The sequence below is a fragment of the Suricata suricatta genome, chromosome 14 (genome assembly GCF_006229205.1).
Source record: "Suricata suricatta isolate VVHF042 chromosome 14, meerkat_22Aug2017_6uvM2_HiC, whole genome shotgun sequence".
Lineage (NCBI taxonomy): Eukaryota > Metazoa > Chordata > Mammalia > Carnivora > Herpestidae > Suricata > Suricata suricatta.
Window position 1 is genome coordinate 24,765,002 of NC_043713.1, and position 27,970 is coordinate 24,792,971.

At 50.5% G+C, this 27,970-nt stretch overlaps 1 protein-coding gene across 4 annotated transcripts in view; it reads right to left on the reverse strand.

The window, feature by feature from the left end:
• The window catches only part of CTIF (cap binding complex dependent translation initiation factor), a 295,461-nt gene that overhangs the window by 148,976 nt on the left and 118,515 nt on the right, over positions 1 to 27,970 (reverse strand). For all 4 annotated transcript variants that reach the window (XM_029922254.1, XM_029922251.1, XM_029922252.1 and 1 more), the window contains exon 6: positions 25,141 to 25,216. In XM_029922254.1, coding sequence (XP_029778114.1) covers positions 25,141 to 25,216 — 76 coding nt within the window. The remainder of the gene's footprint in view (positions 1 to 25,140; positions 25,217 to 27,970) is intronic.

Here is a 27,970-nt window from a genome sequence, read left to right on the forward strand (position 1 = left end):
CCTGGCTGCCCTCCTGCTCTGGTCATGCGCAGCTCCCAGCCCTGCCGCCTCTCTCCATCTGTGGAGCTCTGCTTCCAGCAGCCTCTCCCGGATTCTACCCTCCATGGGCAGCCTGTCCATCTAGCCTCTTACCATCTAGCAGGATTTGACGTGGGGGCTCCCACCCTTCCCACCTCGCAGCCCATAAGGGGGACGATGACATCTGGACGGCACACGGGGGTAATGCAGTGAAGCTGCTTGGGGCTAGAGGGTGGCAGCTTGCAGCTCCGGCCCTCCACGGCCCACTGCCCCCAAGGCTGTGTGAAAGCCCTACCTTAGCCCAATCAGGACATATTCTCAGACATCTATCAGGACACTCTGCCTCATTCTATTCTTTTTTAAGTTTATTTACTTATTTTGAGAGAGAGAGAGAGAGAGGCAGAAAGAGAAGGAGAGAAAGAATCCCAAGCAAGCTCTGTGCTATCAGCATGGAGAACGACACAGGGGTCGATCTCACGAACTGTGAGATCATGACCTGAGCCGAACCCAAAAGTCAGAGGCTGAACCCACTGACTCGTCTAGGGGCCCCTGCTCTGTTTTAAAAGCAACTAAAAAATTGCAAAGAAATGGTTTTTAACATTCTGAGCATCTGCATTGATACAAAGACTGCAGCGAGGGAGTATATGCAGTGTGAACCTTCCAGAGGAGGAGTTGGCAAACTTTTTCTATAAAGAGCCAGATAGTAAATATTTTAGCCTCTGTGGGCCAGATGGTCGTAACTCTGTCATTGTATAGCAAAAGTAGCCACAGAAGCATACCTGTGGTATAATAAAACTTTATTTATAAAAGCAGGTAGAGGGCCAGATCCCTGCTCTAATGAATCCTTGGGAGTCATTTTGCTACAGTTTGTCTTTCCCATCTGGGCCTTTCTTCCCCATCTCAGTGGTGATTTCATGGGCTTGATAGGCACCCAGCTTCCTCGCATTCTCCCCTTACTGCTATTTGAACCTGCCTTCAGGGAAGGCCCCGATAAACTTAATCCCCTGAGAGGAGAATAAATGGATTATATTTACATTTCAATCAATAAAAAGCCTAAGGTCCAGGGCTCTCAGCCCCAGGTAGCTCATGGACAAGCCCAAAGGAGCCTTAAAGGTGCCACTCTGGAGGCTCTGATGCAAGTGGTGTGGGGTGCAGCCCAGGCAGTGGGGATTGTAAAAGCTCTTTAGTTAATTCTTAAGGGTGGTCAAGAAGAGAATGACAGCCTTAGATCATCAAAAGGAAAAAAAAAAAGTAGTGGCAGTGTTTTGGGAATGAGTGAACCAGGGAGGTACTGCTTGTTTTCCCCTTAGGGGTAGGGATGAGGAGGAAACATGTCCGGAGCCCTCGAAACCACACCATACGGGCAGTCACCCTCGGCCAAGGCTGGCACTGTAGAGATTTCACCAAGCTCTGGCAAAATCCAAGACCTTCTCATTTGTTTCCCTCTTGACATCCAGCATGGTTCTCTACAGACAATATGTGCTCTATTAACACTGATTAATCGTCAAAACAGTGGCTAACAGACTAACAGTCAATCATCAGTCAATTGATCTTAAAAAAAAATAAAGGGACCCAGTCCTGCTTAAAAGGGATTGCTGTCTATTCAGGGAGATAAGGAAAGCACAGATGAAATGCAGAATAGGCTTGTCTATATTCACACTATAGATATACCTCACCCGACTGTACACCTCCATCACTTGGGAAGATTAAAAAAAGTCTCAATGCTCTTGTTGTACCCTATGCCAATGAAATCAGAACATGTAAGGGTGGAAGGTTTGTGTGGATCTCTTTAAACATTTTTGGGTGATTCCAACGTGCAACAAAATTTGGGAACCATGCTTACAAGATCCTGCTACGTGAAGCATGGTCCATGGACTAGCATCATCAGGATCACCTGGGAGCTGGTTAGGAATGCAGGAATTCAGGCCCAACCCCGGCTCTACTGAATCAGAATCTGTCTGTGCCCTTGGACCTGCATGACACATCAAAGTGTGTCAAGTGCTGCTATAAGGTACCACATTCTGAGAAAGATGAGATTCTAGAATGTCCCAGAAGAGTAATCAGGGAATGCCTCTTAGGGGAAGGGAGAGAGGAGAGATTCTAAGAGACAGGAGAATTAGAGGCAGAGAGGCAGTGGGCAGGACCCCATGTACCGAGGCAAGAAGGAAACTGGTCTTCATGTATAGTGGACCAGAAAGAAGAGGTCAGAATATTGTTTGACAAAAGCAGAAAATTAAATCACATTTAGTTGCACAATTAACAAGCTCAAATTTTTTCTGAAGGATAAAATGACAGGAAGATCAGGTTGGTCTCGGTCAACTAGGGGCAACAGTTGAAGGAACACAGAAAGTGGTGGGTGATCAGAATGGATGGGGTCGTGAAGGAAGATTCCAGGGATTACAGATGCCCACCAGAGGGTTCCCAGTTTTGTCTCATGGGCCAGTGGGGAGCTGCATGCTGTGTCTGTCAAGGAGGGAGAGGACAGAAGAGACTGGGCAAAGGTGCTCTGACAATTTCTCTGAGGAAAACATTGGTATGATAAGCAATAGGGAGGCCAGATGACCAGACAGGAGGCTCTAACCAGGTCTGGGGAGATGAGTACCTGTTAGAAGGTAGAAGAATAGAGCACCAAGAAAGACCTTTCAAAGGAGGGAATTCTATTCTATTCTATTCTATTCTATTCTATTCTATTCTATTCTATTCTATTCTATTCTATTCTATTCTACTCTATTCCTATTCCTATTCCATTCCATTCTGGTTCCATTTCATAGGCATACGCAAGAGCATTGTGAGATCTCAAATCTGTAACAGTACGCTATAGAACTGACTAGGAGGAAATCCAGAATCTCAAGTATTGTTGTAATAAACTCTTTTGGTCATGACCCCCAATAGTTATCTATGGGAAAACACGAAAGTCTCTCCCATGACTCCCAAAGGGAAGTGGAGAGGAAAAGCTAAGACCGTACACAAGCCCTGGGATTGTCCTCCGCTCCAGTAGGCCGTGAAGACCCAGAGCGGCCCTGGAGCACAATCCCTTTGTTTCCAGGCCTCTGGAAGTCAGGGTGATTCCCAGCTGAGTTGGAAATGCCGGGAGCTTTTTCCCATGTTGCAGTAGACTGGAACAATAACTGTAGACTGGACGTTACCACAATTGTTTCCACTAAAGTTATTTCGGGGGAGTTTAGGAAGATTGTCTATTCCAAGACATTTCCTTCACCCGACTCCCTTTATGAAAACACTAAGGGAAGACGCCCGTGTCCCCATCAACATGCCTGCCCTGCTCACAAGCACGTGCACAGCATTCTGTGTGAATGACTCCCAATGGGCCCTGGTGAACTGCCATGGGGCACCTATGTATTGATGTCCTCGTAGAAGCTCCTAGATTTGACCAGTGCCTCACAGTTTTCCAAGGACTTCCTCAGTGATCATCTCACTAGAATCTCATGACAGCCTCCTGAGAGAGGGGCAGGTAGAGGGTGGATTCTATCATCCTCACTCTAAATATGAGAAAATGGAGTAGAAGAACGTGGTCAAGGTCACCTAGCTTAGAGGGGATGGTGCAGGGCAGAGTCCTGTGTTGACCCTTAGGGGCTGTCCTTTGGGGCCTGTGCATGTTGTAATGGGCACTGTGAGTGGGTTCACTACCTGCTCATGGCCTTCTTACCACTGCCAGTCCCACGCCAGCCAGAGACAGAAGCCTGACTCTTCTGTATTCGGGGCCCCACAGTGAGTGGCTGTGGCTATTAGATAGGGTGCATGATGGGGAAAATGGGGGATCCAAAGCTGAAAGAAGAGTAGGGGCTGGACTGGGGAGGCCTCGCATGGCAAGAGCGTGGTCCTGCATGTGACAGGGAGCAAGGAAAGACTTTAAGCACAAATCTAGCAGAACAGATAGATTTGTGTACTTTGTGGATCATGCCAGACATGGTGTGGGGGACAGATTCAAGGCAAGCACAGAGCAGACCAGTTAGGAAGTTATCCAACAGTCAAGAGATGCTAAGGGCTAATGTAAGAATTGGGGAAATAGCAGAGGGATAGAAGAATCTATAAACATTTAAGAATAGAATAGACTGGTTTTGGTGAAGGATGGGGTTGGGGAGGAAGGTTAGAGCATCATCGATGAGGAATGGCAAATAAGACAGTCTCTATCTAAAGGAATCATATATCTTCTAGCACAGAAAATAAAGGAGTATTAAGCAAGGCAGAATATAATTAACATCAAGAGGACAGAGGGTCATTACGCTAAGAATATTTTATAAGTTTGGATCAAATCTGGCTAATCCCTTGTATTTCTATGGTGCAAACACCTTCCAGGATGGAGAATGAGATAACTCCCTAAGACCCAAGGACAGAGGGTCTTGGCCCTGGCTGCACATTCAGATTTACCTCGGGAGCTAAAGCTTCTAAGTGACTGACACCTAGAACCCATCACCCAGAGATTCTGATCTGTCCGTGGTGGGGTTCAGGCAATTCTAACATGCAACAAGGAATGAGAGGAGGGACGTGATACTTCATTTCAGACACCTTGAATAAGCTCTTCACAGTTTTGCAGAGGGGAACTTCCGCCTCCCACCACGCTGATGGCAGGACCAAAAAAAGAAATTGTTTTGGGACACTAACGTCTGACTCTGAATCACCCGAGGTCTTTGGGTCATCTCTCTTCTTGGGGTATGGAGAAGTCCCCCTGCCCAGTTTCCCCAATCACCCAGCAAGGTGATTTCCCCAGGGCTCATCCGCAGGTGCCCGTCTATCCCACACCAATCAGGCTTCCCTCCTTTAGCGCATGGACATCCTGTGCCAGCTGCCCACCCCAAGGGACTAGCCTGGCCCACGTGGCCAGCCGCTGGTGCAGCTGCCCTTTGGGGTGTCCTGAAAGGACCTTGCTGAGGGGGTATGATGCATTTCCTTGACCACACCACACGCCAGCCTGCTGGAACAATGTCTCTTTTCTTGCCGCCAGGAAAGGCCACAGAAAGGAACATCTTCTCTTTTCTTGCCAAGCAAATGTTTCTGCTTTGACCTGGAGGGTACTCTTTGAAGAAAAGAATGATCTGGAGGCCACTGAGCTGCCCTAGAGGTCATAGATCAAGAACTGAAAGGAACTGTTCCCAACATTTTTAGCATGTTGAGAGGATACCGTGTGTGTGTGTGTGTGTGTGTGTGTGTGTGTGTGTGTGTGTGTGTACATGCACAGGCAGGCACATCACACAGCTGGAAAGGGGGTAACTGGCCCCTCATGTGAGCAGCTCTTGACCAGCCACAATGCCGTGGCCGGGCTGGGTAGGATGTATGGGCCCAGACTATGAAGATTCTGCTATCTGAATCCTACTTCTCATAGCCAACTTTGCTGAGCGTCTTTGCAATAAATTCATTAAAATGAGAATCCCACACTATTGATATGCATTATCGTTTACGTTTCTCTAAGAAGAAGCTACTTGCTGAGTGGATGACCACTGACCAGAGCAGGTGAATAAGGTCATCCTCCAGAGTCTTATTCGGGGCTCTGAAGAATTTGGAAAATCCAGTACAACAACCTCCGGCTCCCAACAGCTTCTAGAATGCAGCTCATCACCTCTATACTGCGGATGGGCAGAGCCCTGTGCTCAGGGCAGGGATGGCTCCCTGGGCTTTGGTTCTCCCAATTGTACACTGAAAGGAGCTGCCTTAGATGACGTTAAGATTTCTTTTCAAATCTAACAATCTATAACATTCTATAATATTCCACAGCCTTCTGACTCCTTCCTCCTGAAGAAATAGAATGGGTCACTCGGGCTTCTGGGCTGTTATATATTAATCTTCAAGGGGCATTCTCTTTACCTAGAAATACTCTAAACTCAAAGTCTAGTTCTATAAAATGAACTAGTGACCTAGGCATTCAACTCAAGCCTCTGTGACATCTGCGTCACATGAAGAACGGCCTCTGCATATGCACGCTTGCCCAACTCCAGGAGACGGTCCTTGCCTCCGTTGCCACAGATTAGAATCATTTTTGACAAGTGCAGGCAGAGGCTGTTGAGTGTGAGGAAGGAGCTTCTCTTTCTGATTTGCACAAATGGCCACGTTGGCCAGTGACCGGGTGGTCCATGTACTAGAACACTTTCCACTTCTTTAGGGGCTATAAAAGGACTCCCATGTTGGCTTCAGCATTTAGAACAGGGGCAAATGAGAGGACATGACATGGGGCATCGAGATGACACAGCAGAGAACCCTTCTCCTCCATGGTGTTTGCAAAGGCCCGATTCTCTGCATCTTTCTGGACAGCCCTCTGTCTCTCTGTGCCCCGGATCCTGCAGGGCCAAGGAGCGGCCTCCGGGAGCGCCGGCCTGGAACTGGAATGCTGTTAGCAGCTTAGATGGCCTGCTGTTCTGATTCTGGTGCACAGACCCACAGCCAGGTGCAATGGGGATTTCCTCTTCTTTCCGCTTTTTTCTAATTTCCTTTCTACAGAACACTTTTTTGTGGAGTTTAGTGATGAAGCCTTTCCTAACATACCTACTGAAACTGCTCCCTCCTGAAATTCCAGACTAAATAATTAAACAGATATCCTGTGAGCCTTCTACCAGGACCAATCATTAGGACTCACCATCAATGAGACTGCAGGATGTGTGGGGAAGACCCGTGACCTATGGACCTGGGACCCCAAATCTGCCACTGGATTAGCTGCGTACCTTTGGGTGTAGCCTTTCCCCGTGGGGGGACCTTCACTTCCTGGGGGAAGCATGGAATGTTCAGAATGCTTTCCTCGTGGTTTAGAATGTTGACGAGTTGGTCTCCAAGATGAATGCTCAGGGAGAGATTTCAACTCTTGCCCCGCTGACCAACACTATCTGCTTCTAGCCGGCCGAGAGGCTCCGGAGGCAGCCAAGTGCCCATGTTTGCTTCTCAAGTCCCAGTGCTCACTGTTGGTATCCTCTACTCCTAAGCCTGCCCACACCTGACCCTCTCCCCACCACCAGCCCCATCTCAAGGACACCCCAGCTTCATCGAACATACAGGGGCTTGAGGTCACAAACTGTCCATAGGACCAATCCTTGCCAGTGATCAGCAGGAAAGGGAGCATTTCCAGGTAATAGGATGCACCCAGAGTCCCTGCCCTTCAGGGCTTTGTGTTTTTGAGATGAGAACAGCTCACAGAATAGCCCTCCCTCCACCAGGGTGGCTCCTTCGGCTGTCACCCTTTATCATCACTAGGGCACAATGCTAGTTATGTCAGCAAGTCTACCCTGCCTGCCCTTAAGGGCATGCTTGCTTATTTCAACATTTCCAGAAATGAGCAGGAACTCCCAAGTAAGGAGATTAAAGCTACCAGAAGTTCCACACACATGGTTTTCAGGAACTGCAGAATGTGTGGATTGCTGAAATGCGAGTTGGCAAAAGGCAGGGACGGCTTGTACTTTATGTGAGGCTTTCCGGAGACAGTCTACCCCTGGGGGTGGGAGGGGGTCACGTTTCTTAGCAATGCCAATGGGGAGAGGCTAGGGCAGCTGCAGAAGGAGAGAGCCCAGCGATGACCTGACGACCTGCAGGTGTCCAGGGGCAGCTGTAAGTGGCTGCCTTGCACCCCGTCTTTGCACATTTGGCTCACAGGTTTGCTCCGGCGTTTAGCAACTATCTACAGTTCTGTTATTTCCTGAGTTCCTACTATGTATCCAACCGACCCTGGCCCAGGTGTGCTGCTGGACAAGAGCCTTGACCCCAAGGACCCTGGAGACTTGTAGGGAAAAGCCTTCCCCACTCGGCAGTGCGAAGCTAGGCTAGGTGTGGCAGGAATGGTAATAGGGACTTATCCTTGGGTTCTCCATGGAGCACATCTGCCCTGACAGCTCTTGGCTCTCATGTGGGAGTAAGTCTCTCTTTAAGGTCTGAATCCAAGCAGATTTTCTCAGGCCCCTCAGATAGCTGGTGTGTGTGTGTGTGTGTGTGTGTGTGTGTGTGTGTGTGTCTCCTCCTGGAGTTCTTTGAAGAACATGAAAGAAAAGAATCTATTTATTGGCATTTAGGTCCATCCTGCTTCCTCCCTGATTCCAATGACAATGTGCCCAGTGCCCCTGCCAGATGCCAGTCCCCCTGCCTGGACTCGGAGGACAGATCACTTCATCCCTGTACTCCCAGATACAAGAATCTGCTCCCACTGCTGCTCCCAACAAGTATGCGAAGCTCAGTGACCCGTTCGATGCTCTTCATCTTTCCCTGATTACTCAAAGCCAACCAATGGGACTTCAGACTCACAGAGGAGACTGACCACGTGCCCTTATTTTCAACTTTCCCTAGCATTAACAAATAAAGATTGTAAACCCACAAAAGCATAGAGAATGAGAAAAGGGATTTCAACCAAGTTAGTGAAGACAGGAAGTGAGTGGGGTGTCAGGTAACCCAGCAGGAGGGAACACAGATGAGAAATGTGCTGATACAGTCTGCAATACCTCCAGGGGGTTCAGAGCTTGGAGGGACCAGGGACCACAAGAGGCGGGGCTCAGGTGCTGGGAGGAGAGTGTGGTTATGGACCCCCCACAGGTCTTTCCCTATCCCACACAACCATGCAGTGTCCTTCTAAACCCAACTCCAGGCAAGAGATTTTATTTTCTAGAGAAGCTCCAACCTGGGGACACAGGCACTCAGGAAATGGGAGAGAGAAATGGATCAAAAGACAGGGGATTCAGTCACAATAAGCATGCACAGAACCTGGATCTGGGGTCCAAAAAACCATCCACTAAGAAGAAACCGAGTTCTGTGGGTAACAGATCTCAGGGCTGGGTGGAGAAAGTACCCAATAAACCTGCAACAACTTCTGGGGCCAGCAAGTGAGGAAGTGCAAAGCATAATCATTCAGGGCATTTCAGAAATACACAGAAGTGATCTGAAGGGACTCTCACTTGCCAAATCTGAAACAAATGGGCATCAAATAATCATGGGTTGTAACCACTAGAAACATAAAAATCTGTAAGCCAAGACATGGAAACAAACAAACAAACACACAAACAAAATAAATAAATAAGAGAAAGGAAAGGTCTTCCTTACAGTAGAAAGTCAACTAAAATATGTAGATGCAGTTAGAAAAGTCACCATTTGGGGCGCCTCGGTGGCTGTCGGTTAAGCCTCTGGCTTCAGCTCAGGTCATGATCTCACAGTTTGTGGGTTGGAGCCCCGCGTCAGGCTCAGTGCTGACAGCTAGCTCAGAGCCTGGAGCCTGCTTCAGATTCTGTATCTCCCTCTGTCTCTGTGACCCTCCCCTACTCACACCATCTCTCTCTGTCTCTCAAAAATAAATAAAAGACATAAAAAAAATTAAAAAAAAAAAAGAAAAGTCACCATTTGCCAACAAGCATGACAATATTGCAGGCAAGCATCATCAATGAAAGCTAAAGCTAGTGGGTAAAAGTATTATCAGAAAGAGAGAGTGTATTTACACAGTTTCAAACATCTCCCTGTAAGATAGTTACTAATTACAAAGGGAAACATAGTCACTTTATAGGAATGAGTCCTGGAATGTTCCCATCTGTCACTGTCATCACACCACTGTCACCAAGTCAACATCTTGTGCCTCCTGACATCATGCACTGAGGACACCGTACCTCTTCTATGGCATTCCTTTCAAAAGCACATAAATTTAATCACGAGGGGACATCAGACAAACCCAAATTGATGGACATGCTACAAAATAACTGGTCTGTCCTCAAAAAATGTCAAGGTCATGAAAGACGGAAAGATAGAGGAGCCTAAAGAGACAGGACAAGTAAAAGCAAGACAACAAATCAGAACACACGACAAAACCAGCTTCCCTTCAGCTGTATAGGATATTAAGCGGGACAACTGATGAAATGTGAACGAGGTCTGTAGGTTCTAGAATAGCATTCTATCAACGTTAACTTCCTGACTTTGATGTGAGACGATGATTATGTAAGGGGAAGTCCCTGTTTTTTGGAAAACACATGGAGGTATTTAGGGGTAAATGGTACCAGGTCCACAACGTGTTCTCCAAACCATCAAGAAAAAAACATTAGAAAATTATGTAGAGAGTGATAAAAGGTAAGGGTTGGGGGGGTGGGTACAGGGTTGGGGCCAGAAGGGTGGTACAGCCTTCACTCCTACTTCACAGAAAGTGGAATGATGAGGCTCAGGGCATGATCACCTGTCTCTGGGTCCGTGCTCTGCCCTCCTCAACCCTCTGCTCCAAAAGTTAGGACACTGAACTTCAGAGGGAAAGGCCAGGACTGTTTTCCAGACACAATCTCAATATTTAGCCTTCCCATAGTCTGTTTAGCTAGACCTGCAACTACATTACTGTTATTATTTATAGTCTGTTTAATAGCAACATTTGATTACTCCCTTTGTAGGCAGAAGTCAGTGTTTGTTGTTTTATCCCCAGGTCAGCTTCCTCCTGCCACCCAGAATGCGTCAGGGTCACTGCCTGCTGCCAACAGAGTCTCTGAGCTCAGGGACAAACTCCTTTCAACATCAGCCACCACCCAACACAGTGGGGTGGCAAATCTACGCCACATAAAGCAGTGAGAGCCGAGGAGAAGAGACAGAACAATTAGCCTAGGGCTTTCTTATCCATCTCTGAACACAAGCTGCCAGTGTATCTCCAGCCCAGGTGATGGCTTTTGTCCACCTGCAAGTGTGCAGTTGTTACTGAGGGGGTCCTGAGGTTTCTGCCCTTGCTAGGTAGGAAGGTAATCCTCATGTTAGGGGGGCTCACCAAGGCCTGTTGTAGCCAATGGGTCATCCATCTGAAATATGGCCAAGGACAGGACCGGGTGCTGGCATCTAGGGGACTGTGTCATTCTTGAATCACTCAACCCTTTGCAAATCCATATCCTTGGTTGTCAAAGAGGGTAAGATTTTTGTCCTTCGTTGGAGCAAAATAATGATAAAGAACAAATAAACAGCCATAAATCGTGGCAGGAAATAGAAGGGGATGGGTGATGTCAATTACTCACACAACTGTCAAGACATTATGAAGATAGACACCGAATCTTTACTACAAACGTTAAACTTGCTAGATTAGATCTCAACTGTTTCCAACACTCGAAGAAACATTAACCAGGTGAGGCCTGGGAGGTGGTGTTAGCCTAACAATATACATTACAATATAAATGTATCAAATCAGTATGTCCCACACCTTAAACTTCCACAGTTTATGTAACACTTGTTTTACAAGTTGTTGTATGTAAAAGAGATCTCAATTTAAAAAGAAATAAAAAGAGGAAAGAAAAGAAGAAATAGTTATGAGCCAACTGCCCGCAAGAAGGTACGAAGGCACTGGTTCTCAAACTGGAATAGGGTTCAGAATCGCCTGCAGGGATGGTAAAATACAGATCACTGGGCCCACGCCCAGACTTTCCAGCTCAGTGGGAGAGAAGGGAGGCCCAAGAATTTGCGTCCCTACCAAGTTCCTAGGTGATACTAATGCTGCTGGTCCGAGGACCACACTTTGAGAACCACTGTCCTAAGGGTTGCAAAGGCAAATAAGCTGTTTTCAGGCTTCGGGATCAGGAGGGTGTGGTGTGGGGAGACTTGTGGGAGACACACGGCCACGCCGATGACACGGAGCGTCTATATAAAGTGTGGGAGAAGACCAGGGAATCAACAAGGAAATGCTTATCAGGGAGGGGTACACAGAGGAGGTGACGTTCAGACAGTCTTTGAAGAACAGGGATGTGGCAGGCAGGCAGATGAAGCAGGAAGGGCTTTAAGGCAGGGGACGAGTGGTGCTGGATCAAATGCTTGTTAATTAGTCACAAGGCTAAAGCACAAGGCGGGGGGGGGGGGGGGGGGGGGGGGGGGGGGGGGGGGGGGGGGGGGGGGGGGGGGGGGGGGGGGGGGCGGTCACTGGAGAGAAGCCTAGAAGCCAGGCAGGTACCAGGGCCAAAAGAAAGTCTGGGGTTTTCCCATAGGCCTGGGGCATCAATCAATGAAGAATTTTTAGGCAGGGCAGTAAGTTTGGTAAAACCTCTATCTTTCTGGGTCTCCCTTTCCTAGTCTGTATAAGGGGGTGATGGACAGAGGGTCTAAATAGGCCTTTCCAGTGCTGACGTGCTAGGATTCAATGGGGGTGGGGGGAGTGGGGCCTTCCAGCCCGTGGGAGCTTTGACAGCCCCCTCACACATGCTTGGTCCGTCTGTCCATCTGCTATCTCCAGAACCCTGGCCCGGCCTGGAAAGTGGAGGCAGATGACTGGGGGTGTCACACACGTTGCTAATCTCTCCTGGGCAAGTCCTCCCTCCCTCGGTCTATGCAGAGCCGGGTAGCCTGGGATTGTGCAGCAGCTCACAATGGAAGGAAGAGGGTGTAGGAGGGAGGTCCCCGGGCTGACCCTGGTATTGTTCTTGGGCCAGAAGAAAGCTTCCTCCTGCCTGGCCATTGCAATGCTAGAAATGACGACGTCCATCGAGGGAGAGTCAGCGCGTCCTGGGGGAGGGGGGGCTGCCTGCCGTCGGGTGGCCTGGGAGCTGGGGCCCATTCACAAACGCCTGCTGGAGAGCACGTAGTCCTGTCCGCCCCCACCCCCTCTGCCTGCGGCCTCTGACTGCTCCCAGTGAGCAGCGGGGGTAAACGAAAATGACTGGGCTTCTCCGCCCCCAAGCTCACTGCCGCCAGGAAGGGGAACGCGACCAGAAACGGCACACTGGCTAATAAAGGAATAATGGATGCTTCACACCCTTAGCAACACCTGCCTCTTCCTCTAGCCTCAGCTGCTCCTCGCGTGGGCCAAGGACAGGGGAGGGAAGGGGCTGGACCAGAATGCAGCCCGGTTTAACTAGGACCGGCCCGAGTCACCATGGTGTCGCCAAGCTGGCCAGGGCTGTTAAGCCAGCCGTGGAATGGACGGTTGGGCCGCAGGTGGGGTGATCCTGCTCATCTTGGGCTTGGGGGCCACCCCTGCAGGACTGTTGCATCATTGGTGGGTGGGTGTGTGCAGGAGGGTGACCTGTCTCTGAGCACCAGTAGCCAGGGCCCTGTAGGCCAGACGAGGGCCTGCTCACAGCTCTGGGCACAGGCACATCCACTGGCCTCTTCGTCCCAATCCCACGCCATTCCCTAGCAGGGCTGGGCGGGGTGGCTCGCTCTTTGTGAGATGGCCTGGGCCCAGCTGTGGCCTTGGCAGAGGCAGCAGACAGTCTGGCCCCACTCGGGCCTGCCACCCCCACCTCCAAGGGTTCCCTCCCACCTGACGGATCAAGTCCTCAGCACTCGGCAAAGGATTCTGGACATGGTCTGACCCAAAGCAGGACATGGACCAGATGACCTCTCTAGTGGGGCAGGTCCTATTATTAAGGGACACTGGCCTGTCCTAACAATGTGACAAAATTAACTTTCCTGGTCACTGAGGAAAGATGTGTACGGTCCTAGGAATTCCCTATGGGCCCCAGCAAGGGAACAGAAGAATTGGTCAGGCCCTAGCCGTTGGCTTTCTAAATCCTCCAACTATCCTGCATTTTGCTGCTCAAGAACATTCAACTGAGTCTCTATTGGGTCAAGTTCCAAGGCCACAGGGACCTGCGCCAATAGGTCTCTCATAAGAAATGTCCCTTTAAGACTCCTGGACACCTCCATTCTCCAGGGCCTCTACTGCTTCTGAGCCATTTCTTGCTTACTTCTGCAGTCCTGAATGCCAGACCTTTCCTTTCGTCTCTATCGAGCCTCCTTGGCCACCCACCAGGGCCCAGTTTGATGTCTGCCTCCTCCAGGAAGCACACAGGGAGAGGCAAGAAACAACTGGAGAGCCTCACAACTGGCCTAGAATCCAGTCCTCCAAAAGTCCACGAAGCTCGGGGTGGTCTGCTTTGTCAAGGACTGATTCATGAAGGAGGGAAAGGGCAAATGGGGCCATGAAAAAGGGGGCAGATCTGGGTCTGGGGGGTGGTAAGGACAGAGCAGGGGTGAGGAGTAGGGGGGCATGGCTGGTGAGGCCTACATCCTACACAGAGGGACGGTTGTTCTCAAGTGTTCAACCTTAGAAGGAGCTCGGGAAACAACAGAATCTCCACCCCTGGGCTTCCCTACATCACAGAAGGGACCTGTAGGCTGGTTCCCAATCCCCTTCTTGCCCGTCAAGCTCACCAGCTCTACCTTTGTTTCCAGTTCACACTGTGCCACGTGGTAAGCCCATGTCATGTCCGTAGAGCAGTGATTCAGTTAATAAAGAGCTGTTGTTATATAACCCGGTTTGTATTCTGACCCTCTATAGCTTTCAGTGTAAGTCAGACAGATGTACGATTCCATTTTATAGCTGAAGAAATGGAAGCCGGGAGAGAATGACTTGGGGTGAACTTCACGACGTTCTGTACATGGAACCGAAGGGCTCTCGGATGACAGGAGTGAATGGGCGTGAAGGTTTTTGCCAGCCATTTTAACTCTCAGGCCTTTTTCTGTGTGTGTCCTGGATCAGTGTTGGGCAAACTTTTTTGGTCAAGGGCCAGGTAGTAACGATACTAGGCTTCGCAGGCTGTAGGGTCCCATGGCAAGTGCTCAGCGCTGCACCCAGAGCAAGCAATCAGGCGGACTGCGTGCCAATAAAACTTTATTTGCAGAAACCGGCTGGAGGGCTGCACTGGGTCTGTGGGTCACCTTGCCATCCCTGCCGAAGGTCCTAGACAATCCACGCTGTTGTGTCAGGGGGGCCGTTGTCGCCTGGGGGACACCCTGGGGCCACAAAGCTGCCTCCAGTCTCAGCTCTCTGAGGCTGCGTGGGAATCCACTGCAGGCTTGGCTGCGGCCTGCTCCCTAGGAACTTCCCTAGCTGTCATCGACAAAAGTCTTCGCCACCGAAGTAGTGACTTCTAATAAAAACTCATAAACAACGAAAATAAAAATAGGCTTGCCTCACGGAGCACGTTGCCCATTCCCAATGGGCCTTGCTACCTGGCGGCCTCAGACAGGAAATCATGGAATGAAGAACTCCTGGCCTCCTCTTTTATTGTACGGGCACCTATTTTTGTCCTGAGGGAGGAAGCACTGCGGGGAAGAGTGGCGGCAGGGAGGTAGCCAGAGAGACAAAGGGAGGGGGACCCCTAGGTAAGCACTCCCTCCATAGCTGAGGCAGGATCTTGGCTTAGCAGGGATTGTGGGGGAGGGCACTGGAAACTGATTTAAAAAAAAGTAAAAACCATATCTCTTCCTCTTTCAAAGGTGTCATAAGGGCTTCTCTCTTTCTCTCTCTCTCTCTCTCTCTCTTTCCATTTTTAGTGCCTTCAGCAGTAGAGGGGAAAAAGATATCCATTTTCTTGTTCTTGCTTATTAAGGAAATGACATTCCCCCTTAACTTGCCGTACGTGACTACGGTCGCCTAGAATATAGAGAACAGTTTTCCAGCACCTCTTCCTCCCTGTTGACACTCCTTACAAAGGGGTGCCGCCGAGGAGCCGGGCTGCCTGAATTCCAATTTCCGCTCCCCCGTTTGTAAGCCGAATGATTTGGGGACAGTGGTACCCACACTTCACGGGGCACTTGCATGAGCTCAGGGAGGATATGCACAGGCATGAGCGCGGGCAGCACTGTGAGCCCCTATGAAGGAGGGCTAGGCTCTGGACTGGGGTGCTGGTGGTGAGTCCTCTGGGACAGGAGCAAGTCAGGGCCTTTCAGTCATTTACCAAATATTTAACGAGCACTGGCGTGTGCTCACGTGGCGCTGACATCCCAGTGGGAGAGTGCGGACCACAAAATAAAGAAGGCAGATGCATGATGAGTGTAATGGAGAGGGATGGGGGAGGGTGGGGTGTTCCAAACGCCCACTGAGAGGGTGACATCTGACCAGAGACCACCTTTTCTGCGCTCCCCAGGGGCGCTGTGAGGATAAGCAAGATAAGAAAGAGGAAGTGTGGTCACAGCTCCTGAGAGTAGAAAGCACTCGGCAAAGTGTGTGCTGTGTGCCTGTGGACGCAGTAGTTATTGTTGGATGCTCCTTTAGGGGACATTAGGAGAATTCCATGTCCTGGTCCACTGGAAAGGTGGCTGGCCCCTGCATTCAAACTTAGTCCATCATGACTAAGACAATTCCTATCCCTAGAAATGTGCTCAGTCAATACTGATGAACCCGGCAAATGAAGTCAGACCGTACCTCTGGCGGGGCCAACAGGGGACATGAAGTAGCACTTGGTGAGGATGACGTGTCTGGGGGTTCCAAGTGCGGTTGGTTTTCACAGGACTGCTCCTCAGCATCTTGGGTTATTTTAATAATCCTTAGGCCTGTGAGTTAGCATATCCTAGAAGTTTCCAGAAGACTTAGCAACAGAGCTGGCATAGCTCTAGGGAACAATAAAGTCACTCCTTCCCATCTGGAGGGCTGGGAACTGGGCTACAGCAACTTCAATCCAGTGGGGCGGCCCCTTCCCACCAGCCTTGTTTCCAAAAAGCAACAGCGCCACCTGCTGGAGGAACAAGGCGGCTCTTGCACATGTCACCATCTTTATTCCTCCCGGCACCACCTGGTGGAGTGGGGGAGCCCCTGTCAGCATTCAGGAGAGCAGTGATTTTCATCCTGAAAGCTCATTTGCCCCTCAGAGGGGTGGAGGTGGGAGAGAGTCTCCTCTTGTCCTTATTTGGGGCCAAGCATGGAGGTGGGGTGCTTCCCTCCAAGCCTGTCTCCTAATTGAGCTGGTCTGTCCCCTCCCTCTCTGGGTCCTGTGTGAAGAGATCACCTTGGACACTCGCATGAGGTCCGAACTCCCACTTCACTTCACCTTTCCTGGCTCTGCCGGGCCCCTCAGTAGGGAGCAACTTCAGCACATCTGTGAGGCCCGAAATCCCACTTGATGTAGAATTAAATGTCCGTCATTCAGCTGTGCGCCATGCCGACCTCACATCGGTGGGATTCTACATTATCAACCACTCAATTGGGTCAGTCATCAGAGGATCAAAGCAGGGGGCCTGACCAGGTCACAGTGAGCTCATAATTAACTGCAGACAGACACAGAATTTAGTTTCAGAATTTCCTAACAGGAAGGCAAAAAGGGAAATAAGTTGGGCTATGCAGTTCCTATTGTCAGACAAAAGGCAGTGGACAGCGCGTCTGTCTGACAGAATTCAAGAAAAATGATCACCCTAGGTCCATATGGAAAGAAAGGCTTGGGCAAGACATAGGATAATTCAAGAAGCAAGGTCTTTCAACTGGGGTTTTGTAGAAGACGGAAGCCTCCTGGGCTGGCTGGAGAACAGAAAGGTGGCCTCTCTGCAGGGCCCTGAGGCCGCGGGGTCCCCTGTGCTCTGTAACCTGAGGAGACGCTGAGGAGACACTGCTTAGCATGCTACCACACCCCAAGGTGACGGGGCCGTGATCTCAGGCCTATTCAGAGTCGATTCCCTTGCTTTCACAATGAACTTAGTCAGGTTGAACTTGGCTGGGATTACAGAGCTCCATCTTCCCCTTCTGTGCGGAATGCCAGCGTCCGTTCTTCCAAGGGCACAAGCCAAGGCTTTGTAGCGCCCCAAGCCCCACGCCAGTGGGTGCCTCCCCCGCAGACCCAGGTCAAGATGTCTGGGGTGGGAGAAATGCTGTCTGGGCCCCACAATCCACGGGAAGGCACCCTCCCTGTCTGTGCGGCTGGTAGAGGCTGAGGGGGTGTGCCGCCCGAGGGGAGGAGGAGGACCCCTGGAGAAATATCACGCTTTTTCAGAGAGGGGCACGTTTGAGTCAAACAGTCAGGGGAAGTCAAACTTCCCTACACTTCTGTGGGATCCCCTCTTTTACTACCTCATCCCCTCCCTTGTTCTGTGGGGGAAGGGCCTGAGCATCCCCTGGGTCATGTTTTGGACATTTTGGAAGCTGAGCACCAGTAAGGAGGCAAGGACACCTTTGGCTGCTTGGGACAAGAGACTTGTGACCGCAAACCACACGGAGGAGCCTCCAGAGCGGTGCGCTGCTGCCCCCTAGTGGAAGCAGATGTCAGTGCAGCCAGTGTCCCTGTGTGGCCTCCTGACGCTCCTGAGTTGGGGCCACGATGCAGTGGCCACATCACCGCCAACATGGCGGGCCCACGGGCCCCATTCCACCCTCACACAGTTCTCAACAGAGAGCCCCAAATGCAGGCGGGACCCCTAGAACTCCAGTCTAGGTCCAGCTGTGTGAGGTTCTGCCCTGCTCTATGGCTTTACCACCTAGAACGGTGACTGATGATCCCCCAAATCCATGTCATCGCACTCAGAGTCCCCAGCTGTCCTCCCCCAGTCAGCAGTGTGGATGCTAAGATCTGGCTGCTATCACCCACCCCCTCATCCCTGGCCCCAGGGAGACAGACCTTAGGAACAGTCTCTATCACCAGCGTCGGCCCTTATGAACCAACGAAATGCCTTTTATGGGTAAAGAAGTATACCCGCAAGATGCGGGCACCTGTCTGCCTTGCTCCCAGGCCCTTGTGTGCCTTCAGGGACACGGCCCCAGCAGTCCTGGCAATGGGGGTCCTCCAGGGTCCCGCTATGGAAATACAACCAGGCAAGGTCATCACGGATAGGGTCCTCAGCTTTGACTGGAGGGGAGTTTGGCCAGGTACCCAGGTGTCAGAATCTGACCTGACTGAGGCACTCCTCCCTCAGACGACTGACAGTGACAAGTACCCTGTGTGCAACTCCCAGTAAGAGTCAGAGCTTGCTGGAAATCTACAACAGTCATTAGGTTGGGGGCCACTGGGGGGCTCTGCTCTGTCCTCAGCCATCATTCAAGTCCCAGGAAATAGCTTGTGTAGCAGCACTGAGGAGGGAGGTGAAGTCTGCAGGGAGAGAGCCCTGACTTCACCCCTACAGGAACGAGAACTCTGACCTGGGCAAGGCACAAGTGGGCTGGGGCAAGTCACAAAGGCTCCTACATACAAGGGGTTTGAATACGGAGGGTACCCGGGTCTCTACCATGTGGGAAGATGCTGAAGAGACGGAGGGGCTGCAGCTCTAATGCTTCTCCTCTTGTGAAGCAGAAGAAATGGAAGCCAGGCAGGCAGTGATGTGCAAGCAATCTCTCCTTTCATCCTGTTTGCCTCCTGGTGAGGAGGGGAGGCCAGAAAGTCATCCCTTCTCATCCTCTAGGGACACATTCTAAGACTCCAATGATGACTAATAAAGCCTTGAAATCTCAGATAGTACTGAACCACACACGTGCTTGCACGCACACACACACACACACACACACACACACACACACACACTATATTTTTTCCTGGGCATACACACTATGATAAAGTGTAATTTACAAATGAGACACAGTAACAGAGTAACAACAAGATAGAATGATTACGACAATGTCTGTAGTAAAGTTATGTGAAGGTGGGGTCTCTCTTCAAATACCTCACTGTCCTGTACTCACCCTCCCTGTGATGACAGGGGGTGATAAGACGCCTGCGTGGTGATAGGACGTGAGGGGAGTGGCGAGGGCAGTGGTGCAGGCACTGGGACGGAGGATAGGCAACTGCTGACTTCCTGCCCACATGTCGGGAGGATCATTTGCTCCCGGCCTAAGCTGACCTTGGGTAACAGATTGAGGAAAGCGGAACTTCAGATAAGGTTAACTATTGAAATGAGCTACTCAACTGCGGATAAAGTTAACTAACTGTGGGTAACTAACCTAGGTTTCCTTCTACTCTTCCAATTCCGACTTTTGTCAAAAACAGTGTAGGAAGCCCACTCCTCTCTGCTCAGACCCAAGATGCTGTGGGAGGCCTGGGGGTTCCCAGGCTACGAAGGGCTTTCTCTCCCCTTGAGTGGACTTCAAATGGATGCACGGTGTCTCTTCAGTGTATTTGGAAATATTTTTGGTGATCACCATGGCTGGTCACCCCTCCCCAGTGATGAGTATTCAGTGTCTGAGGCTAGTTGCCTATGTCCTCCGTTGCACTGGATGGTTTCATCCAATTAAGATTTGTCCCATCCCAGATGCCAATAGCTTACCCCGAGGACCCAAAGATGGACAACTCAACCAGCCAGCCCTGTCCATGAGGGACGTTGGAGAACATAAGGAAAACTCAGAAAAATCACTCCAATGTGCTCTCCTAGGGCCTCGGATTCTACCAGCAGAGCTCTGTCTGGGGATCAGAAGCCTGTGAGCCATGTCCTAATGGTGCCCATATGAAACACAAGCACCCAAGAAGAAGTCAAGTCATAAGCATTATCAGCGAGAACTAGGATTTCAACTCTAATTGATCATTCTGATAATAGTGCAGAGTGCACTGCGATGCTTTAAAAATACAGATTCCCAGGCATGATTCAGGGAGCGTGGTCACCAGCCACACCCTGGTGATCCCTGCCTCCTGAGAGTCACACTTCATGTGGCCCCTTCTGCACTGGCATGTGCAACCGACATATGGCACGTGGCAGCGTGATAGCATGTCGCTTCCGAGATTATGTTATAAAGATCAGGACTTCTGTGTTGGATGTCCTCCCTTCTCACCCATTCTCATTCTCTCCCTCTCTCAGATCACTTGCTTTGGAGCAAGGCAGCTGTCAGGCATGAGGACACTCAAGCAGTTTATCAAGAGGTCCATGTGGCAAGGAACTGAAGCCTTTTGCCAACAACCCAGGTGGAAGTGAAGGAGCCGTGTGAGGAGGCCATGAAAAAAGGAGGCCCTCCAGCCTCAGTCAGGCCTTCATATGGCTGCAGCCCTGGCCATCAGCCTGACTACAAGTCCAGGGGAGACCCTGAGCCAGAACCCCAGACGAGCTGCTCCCAGATTGCTGGCCCGCTGAAAGTATGTGTGGTAATCAATATGTGTGCGTGCATGTGTGTGTGTGTTAATGTTTTGTATTTTTTGAAAGAGAGAGAGAGAGAGATAGAGTGTGAGCAGGGAAGGGGCAGAGAGAGAGGGAGACACAGAATCCGAAGCAGGCTCTAGGCTCTGAGCTGTCAGCACAGAGCCCAACGTGGGGCTCGAATCCACAAACCATGAGATTAAGACCTGAGAGGAAGCTGGACGCTTCATCGACCAAACCACCCAGGCGCCCCTCAGATGTGTTTTTTAAGCTGCTAGATATTGAGCTATTTATTATTAGGCAGCAATAGATGATGCATGCGGTGGGTCTAGGTAGGGCCAGAAGGCTGTACATGTAATTCCCAGGCGGATGGGATGTGCAGCCAAGGTTCAATACCGTGGGTTTAGGGACTTATCTGCTGATGGTTTTCTGGGCACAAAGCTGATTCAAAGTGCCACGTGTGCACGTGAGAATCAAAGTGCTACTGCCGTGTGGATCCACACTGGAAATGGAGATGAGCAAGGGGTGAAGCCCTCCATCAGCGGTAGCCCCTAAGAGCTCAAGTGTCACACGTAGCCCCGGAGACCCAGGGGTGCTTGCTGATTTATTGTTCCTGGAAGAAAGAGAGAAAGCCTAGAATATGAAACCCAAGGGAAGCCTGGGCCTGAGGATTTGCACAATTTGTTAAGCAGTGAAACAATATTCTCAAAGGAAACAATTCATGGTAGACTGGCTTAGAGATGCCAGCAGAGAAGCTCTGGGTGAGTCCAAGTCATGGCCCCCGAGCCTGCTTCTCCAGTCCCCCCACCACTCCCCATCCTTAGTAGCACTCCTGGGCCACCTCTGAAAAGCCTCAAGAGCTTCACACTTTGCAAACCCATGATCTAGTCCAACTGAGTCATTTTACAGATGAGTAAACCGAGGCCCACAGAGGGGAGGTCCACCGCTTGATTCTCCTGACTTCTAGCGCAACCTTTCTGCACCACCACTACCTAGGAGGCCGCTTAGGAGAGGTACACAGAGTGGGGATGGGGTACAGGGAACCCCTCTGCCTGCTCCTATCCAGGCCACGGAAGTCCAGCATTAGACGGAGGGAACATCTGCTGTGCACCAGGTATTTTCCCCAAAGCTTCCCATGAACTCAGGTCCTCAGTCTGCAACTACCCTGTGAGGGAGATGCTGTCATTATCTTCATTTTACACAGGGGGAAACTGAGGCAGAGTGAGGGTAAGTAACTAGCCCGATTCCTTGGTTAGTCAATGGCAGAGCCAAGATTCCCTAAGGTCCTTGTCTGAGGTCCAGACACTAAGCCCTTAACCCTGGAGCTCTGCTGCCTCCCACCAGCCAGGGGCCCAGCCCTCCTTGGGCTCTGAGCAGGAATGAAAGGCCCTCTGCTTTGCTCTGCTCCCCAGGGGTTAGGGGACAGGCATCGAATAGAAAAAAATGGTCAGACCTGTTACCTTTCTAGCCAGGATGCCACAGTCTTCTGGCTCAAAGGCCATGGAGGGGTCAGCACCCCAACTAGGGCTGGGGAATCGGGACCCTCACCTGGATCTGTGTCTCTCAACTATAGTCTTTCTATCAGTAATGAATGCTGTAAACATTTAGGAATGGAGCAATAAGTAGTAATTTCTGAGTACTTCACCCTTTTATCTTTTGTACCAAAGCCAGCTTTACATTAGTGGTGACGATTTTATACAGATCTAGCCCAGGGGATATTTCATGCACTGATACGCCATGCCTTTGACCTACATGCTGTAACTGAGGATGTGGATTCTTTTGTCTCTCAAACTTATAGGAAAGTTGTAAGTACAAAGAACTTCCCTATGGTCCTCATTCAGATTCCCTGGTGTACCACTACTCACCACATTTTGTCTTCATCAATTCTATGTATCTACATACCCATTATTTTTTTCTTTTTTTAAACATTTGAGGACAGGCTGCAGACATGACGCTTCGAAGCCCTCAAATACTCCAGGTGGATTTCTCCAAGACAAGGGCCCCTGCCTATAGAAGCATCACACAGCCCTTCAAGTCAGGATGCTGCCGCCCAGGCAACACTACTGCCCTGCCCGCAGACCCCATTCTCATTCTCCGACCATCCAACAAACCTTCTGGTCCAGGATCTCAGTGAGGAACACATACTGCATTTAGTCTCTCTGTTTAGTCCCCTCCAACCTGGATGATTCCTCAGTCTTTTCCTGTTTTTCATATCCAAGCACTTTCAGGGAATGCTTTCTACATTTGTTTCCTTATGACCAGACTCAGGCTGCACTTTCTTAGCAGGAAAACCCCAAAAATGGTGTTGGGTGTTCTCCACGCAGCACATCAGACAGAACATAGTGTCTACCCATCCTGTGGCTAATGATGTTAACCTCAATCATAGGGTCATAGGGTCAGATGAGGCTCTGCCAGGTTTCTCCACCATGAAGTCCCCCATTTCCCTTCGCAACAAGGTGAGCCCTACGTGTGTCCCAGTCTGGTGCTTGGAAGAGGGTTCCCAGTCTTAACACCTAGAGAGCCTAGTGGTCTAAATGAGTTAAGGGGACAGAGTTTAAAATTCAGGGAGTCCAAGACAACTAGAATTTGCAAGGCAGAACACCAGTGAAGAGAAATCCATAAATCTGGACCCTTGAGTCTTTAGCTAAGCACTAATTTGTGCATATGTATGAGGAAACTTCCAGGGCTAGTAGAAAACTTCCTGAACGGAATAGATGGACCGATCCCCTGAGATTATACAAGGCTAGAAATAGCATGTGTTCCCAGGAGAGGAGGTACAACCATCTCCTAATACACAAGGTTCTTGGTAGCAATCTCAGAAGGGCATTGACTCAGTAGTGGATTAAAAAGTGTCCTAAACTAAAGGCCCCCCACCTAATAAGGCTTTAAAAGCATGCCTTGAAAAGATCAAACTGTTCTTAAGTAACTTAACTGTGTTCCAGAACAATGCCCAAAATACTTAAATGGATACCAATAAGATTCAGGCTCTCAACAATGTAAAACTCGTAATACCTGGTATCTAATATAAAATCCCCAGGCATGGGGAAAAATATGACCTATATGGAGAGAAAAATCAATGAATAGAAATAGACACTGAAATGACATGGGTGACAGAATTAGTATAGAAGGACCTTAAAAAAGTCATTGTAAGTAGATTCCATATGTTCAAGGAGATAGGGGAGAGCAGGAACATGAAGAAGAGAAAAATGCAAGAGAGAGGAAATAAAGATCTAAAACTTCTAGATATGAACAAGACAACATCCGAAATGAAAAATACACTGGACAAGATTAACAGTAGTTTAGACATTTTAAGAAAGGACTAGTGTACCTGAAGATATAGCAATGGAAAAATCTAAAATGAAACACATAGAGAAGAAAGACTTAAAATCGGCAGAGTTTGGTGAGACATGGGAAAATACGAAAAAGTCCAGCGGACATAAAACTGGAATCCCAGCAATGGCAGGAGGCAGGGCTAAAAATTGTCCAAATCGATGAAAACCATAAACTTACAGATCCAAGAAACTCAACAAACCCCAGGCGGAAGAAACAAAGTAAAACCAGCCAGAGACACATCTCTTTAGATCGCCGAGACCTTGACTTTACATTCGATTGTGTTTCCTAAGTGGGCACAAGGCATGAGCCCTGAACCCATAAAATAGGACGAGCACAGAGGGAGCAGGAAGAGATGAATGGGTGCAGATGAAATAGCACGAGGTTCAGTAGAGAGGACAGGGTGGCGTGATGAGTGTGGTGGCAGGTCCCCCGCAGGTCAGGCTCTGTCACCCAGGAGAGTGACTCTCACTCTGCTGTGGCAGGCCCCGCCCCCATACCCAGAAGCAGCCAGATTCAGGCCCCACCCCCATGCCCAGATGTAGCTAGAGTCCCACTGTTTCTGCCCAAAGACCAGCACCAGAAGCATCTAAAGACCCAGATTTGCTGTCTCTTTGCTGAGCGAATCCTATTGTCCTGGAGCCTGGCTCAATCCAGGGGAAGGAGCCCCATCAATGACAAAATCAGCAAGCACAGCAGACATCTGGAGGCTGGCAAGACAGCTCTCCTTTTCAAGAGCCTAAAAATAGCCCTGACCACACTAGCAATCCCAGCAGCCCTGCCCGTGCCAGGAACAAACTGCGGGATGCCATACCTGCAGATTTCAGGTCAAGGGACAAAAACCTTCCAAGTGAGCTGGGGTGCCAGAGCACGGCCCCCTTTCACCTCTGGGGGACATCAGGCCTGTCTCCAGTGCCGTCAGTATTGCCGAGAATGTGCCACCGCACACACATCACGATGGGACATCCTGGATCTCGGTGGGTACCCACCCCTGCCCACCTTCCACTGCAATACATCCAGTTACACCCTGCTGGAGCAAGGTGCCCAAGAGGGACACAGGCTGTGCCCAGGCTGAAGGTCAGGACCTGGCTGGGGGTTTGGAGACACTTCTCCTGAACCTACCTGCCAAGCCGGGAGGACCTTCTCGATGTCGTTCAGGTTGATCTCGTCCCCCTCTTCTAGCTTCCCTTTTCCACACCTGGGCCAGAAAAGACAGAAGGGCACTGAAAAGTCAGCACATTCACGCATCCTACCCCATCCCAGCAAGCAGAAAGAGCACGGATGGCCTCCTAAGGCCTGCAGACCAGCCTGTCCCACCCAGAGCAAACGGCTTTGGAGAAGCACGCCTTCCTTCCCCAGGCCTGGCAACACAGGCCGTGCCCCAGAACAAAGGACTGCGTGCAGGTGAACATTCTGGGAGCAGTCCAGAGGCAGGGGGCACTAAGGTGACATCCAACCCCCAGGGAGGTGACAGAGGTACCAGAACTCCCCTTGGTTCTTCCAGCAAAGTTGCTAAGCTCCTTGTTGATGAGACCCAAACCCATCACAGCTCCTGCAAAACCCTATCATCATCTCGCCCCATTGCACCAAAGGGACAGTGAATGAACAGAAAGACCAAGCAGCTTTCTTGAGCTCACACAGCCCCGCAGCAGGGATTTCTCCCTCCTTGGCCTGACTCTGGGCCAGTCCAGCAAGCCCACTTGGATACCGATGTTTTGTCTTCATGCCCTTGGTGGGCACACCTACCATCAGGCCAGAGATGCCGGCCCCAATTCGCTGTCGAACACCCATGTCTGCACCTCATGTAGGCAGACTCTGGAATCAGCCTGCCAGGCTGCAACCCCAGTTGTATCCCCGACTAACTGGGTGATGCTATGCAAGTCACTTGACCTCTCTGGACCTCAGTTTTCCCATTTGTAAAATGGGGATCATTAATAGTGTCTAACATCATAAAGTGGTAGGAGTTAATGTAGCTAAGCGCATAGAATCATGCCCGGCACATACACTGCCATATTTACATACCATACTTAATGGTAAACATACTATCATGGTACATATTGGTAATAGTTACATAAAATTATAATAAATAAAGAGGTAAATTAGTACCACTAGGACTACCACTGCTAGTACTAGTACCGTTTACAAGCATCTTACTAGTATTACTACTATTATTGTTTTGCTATGATTTTACTGCTACTACGGTTATTGCTGCCTTAGGGAAGGATTAAGAGCCCAGACTCACGCAAGTTGGTCATTTCTCCGTGCCTCCCAGTTTCCCTACCTGTCGAAGTAAAGATGATAATGCTCCTACCTCCCTAGGTTGCGAGGAGGTTTCAACAACATGAGGCAAGCACTTGGAACGGTTCCCAGGAGGGATTAGTGACCACTGCTCTCAGTGTTAGATCATGGACCCGGGCATGGAGAGGGCCGCCCAGCGTGATGGTGGCAGCATTCTCCAGCTGCAGAATTGATGCGACTCTCAAATTTCAGAGTATTTATTTGTTCTATGTTTGCCGAGCATCTCCTGTGTTTTGGGCCCTATCACCTCCCTGGGAGTCATGGAAAATAAATCCGCTGTGGTTCTTGCCCTCCACAACTCACAGCTCTTCGGAAACAAGTCCTAAGCTCCTCTGACAAGGCAGTGACCACCAGTAGGGGGCAGCATGAGATAGGATTATGAAAGCCTTTGGGACAGAGGTGAACTGGCCGCATAACCCACCAAGGCTGGGGAGGAGGAGGGCAGGGGGACGCCATCCATGCCCCCACGTAACAAGAGCTTCTGCGTGGGCTCTGGCGTGGGCTCGACCCCAGTGTAAACAAGACACAGAATGGGCCTCTCAGGGCAATGGAGGGCAGCACGGGAACCCAGAGGAGTGCTGCTCAGAAGGTCCAGAAGCATCCAGAATGGTCTGGGGCAGAAGGAAGGAGGTGGGTCATGAGCTGGCTCAGCAGAGAGCCCTAGAGAATGTCCCAGGCAGAGGGCAGCAGGGCAATGGCCTGGAGCTAAGCCCAGGTACCTTGGCAGCTGAGAGGCCAGCAGTCCTGCCCCTGGAGTGGGGTGGCGGTGGGGCTGGAAGTGGAAGGCGGATGGGTAAAGGGGGAAGATGGTCCTAGAGGGCTGGGAGGTGGAGCTGCGGAGGGAGGGGTAGAAGGAAAGTGGGAGGGGATGAGGGAAAAGAGGAGAGTTCTTACCCCCTCGGCCCCCACCCTCCACCCCCACCCCAGCCTCTTCATGTACTGGGCTGCAGATAAAGAGACAGAGAAATCTCTGGAAACATCCAACCACCTTCTAACTACAGGCTGGCCCGTGAAGGTACCAATGGTCTGTATCTGCATTTCATATGCACCTTGGCAACGGGAGAGGAGAAAGCTGGGATCTGTGGGCCGAATGGAATGGCTGACACCCTTTCCCCCAGGTCCCGTATGCTACCCGCCCCCCCCACTTCTGGACTCCCAGCTGCCCAGAGCTCCAAGCATACATGCTAGACACCAGCCTAGCACCGCACAGGCGCGGTATTTTACACTGCATTTTATCCTTGCTTCAGCAGCCCCTGGGGGCAGCGGGGGGGGGGGCTGTGTGCAGGGAGGGCTGCGGTCCCCCGAGACCTGTCCTGTCAGGGGTTCAGGGCTCCCTGAGGACTGCAGGTACAGAGGGCAGAAGATTGCTACAGACCCGCTGAGTCACTGCTGCCTACAGGGTTTCCAAGGCAACAGCCCTCTCTGATTTCTGTCCCTCCATGGAAACATGGGCTGCGGGAAGCCTTGGCAACCGAGTGGTACCCTGCTTCCGAGGGATGCTGCAGTGGCTGGGCACGCGGAGTCCAGCCCCGGCATGGCTGGGCTCTGAGGGTGACACAGTTCCTGCCTTAACCACAAGGTGGCCACTGGATGCTGCACCCAGGACTCCCTAGGAACCTGGGGAGGCCAGGTTGCGCCTACACTCTCATTCCTG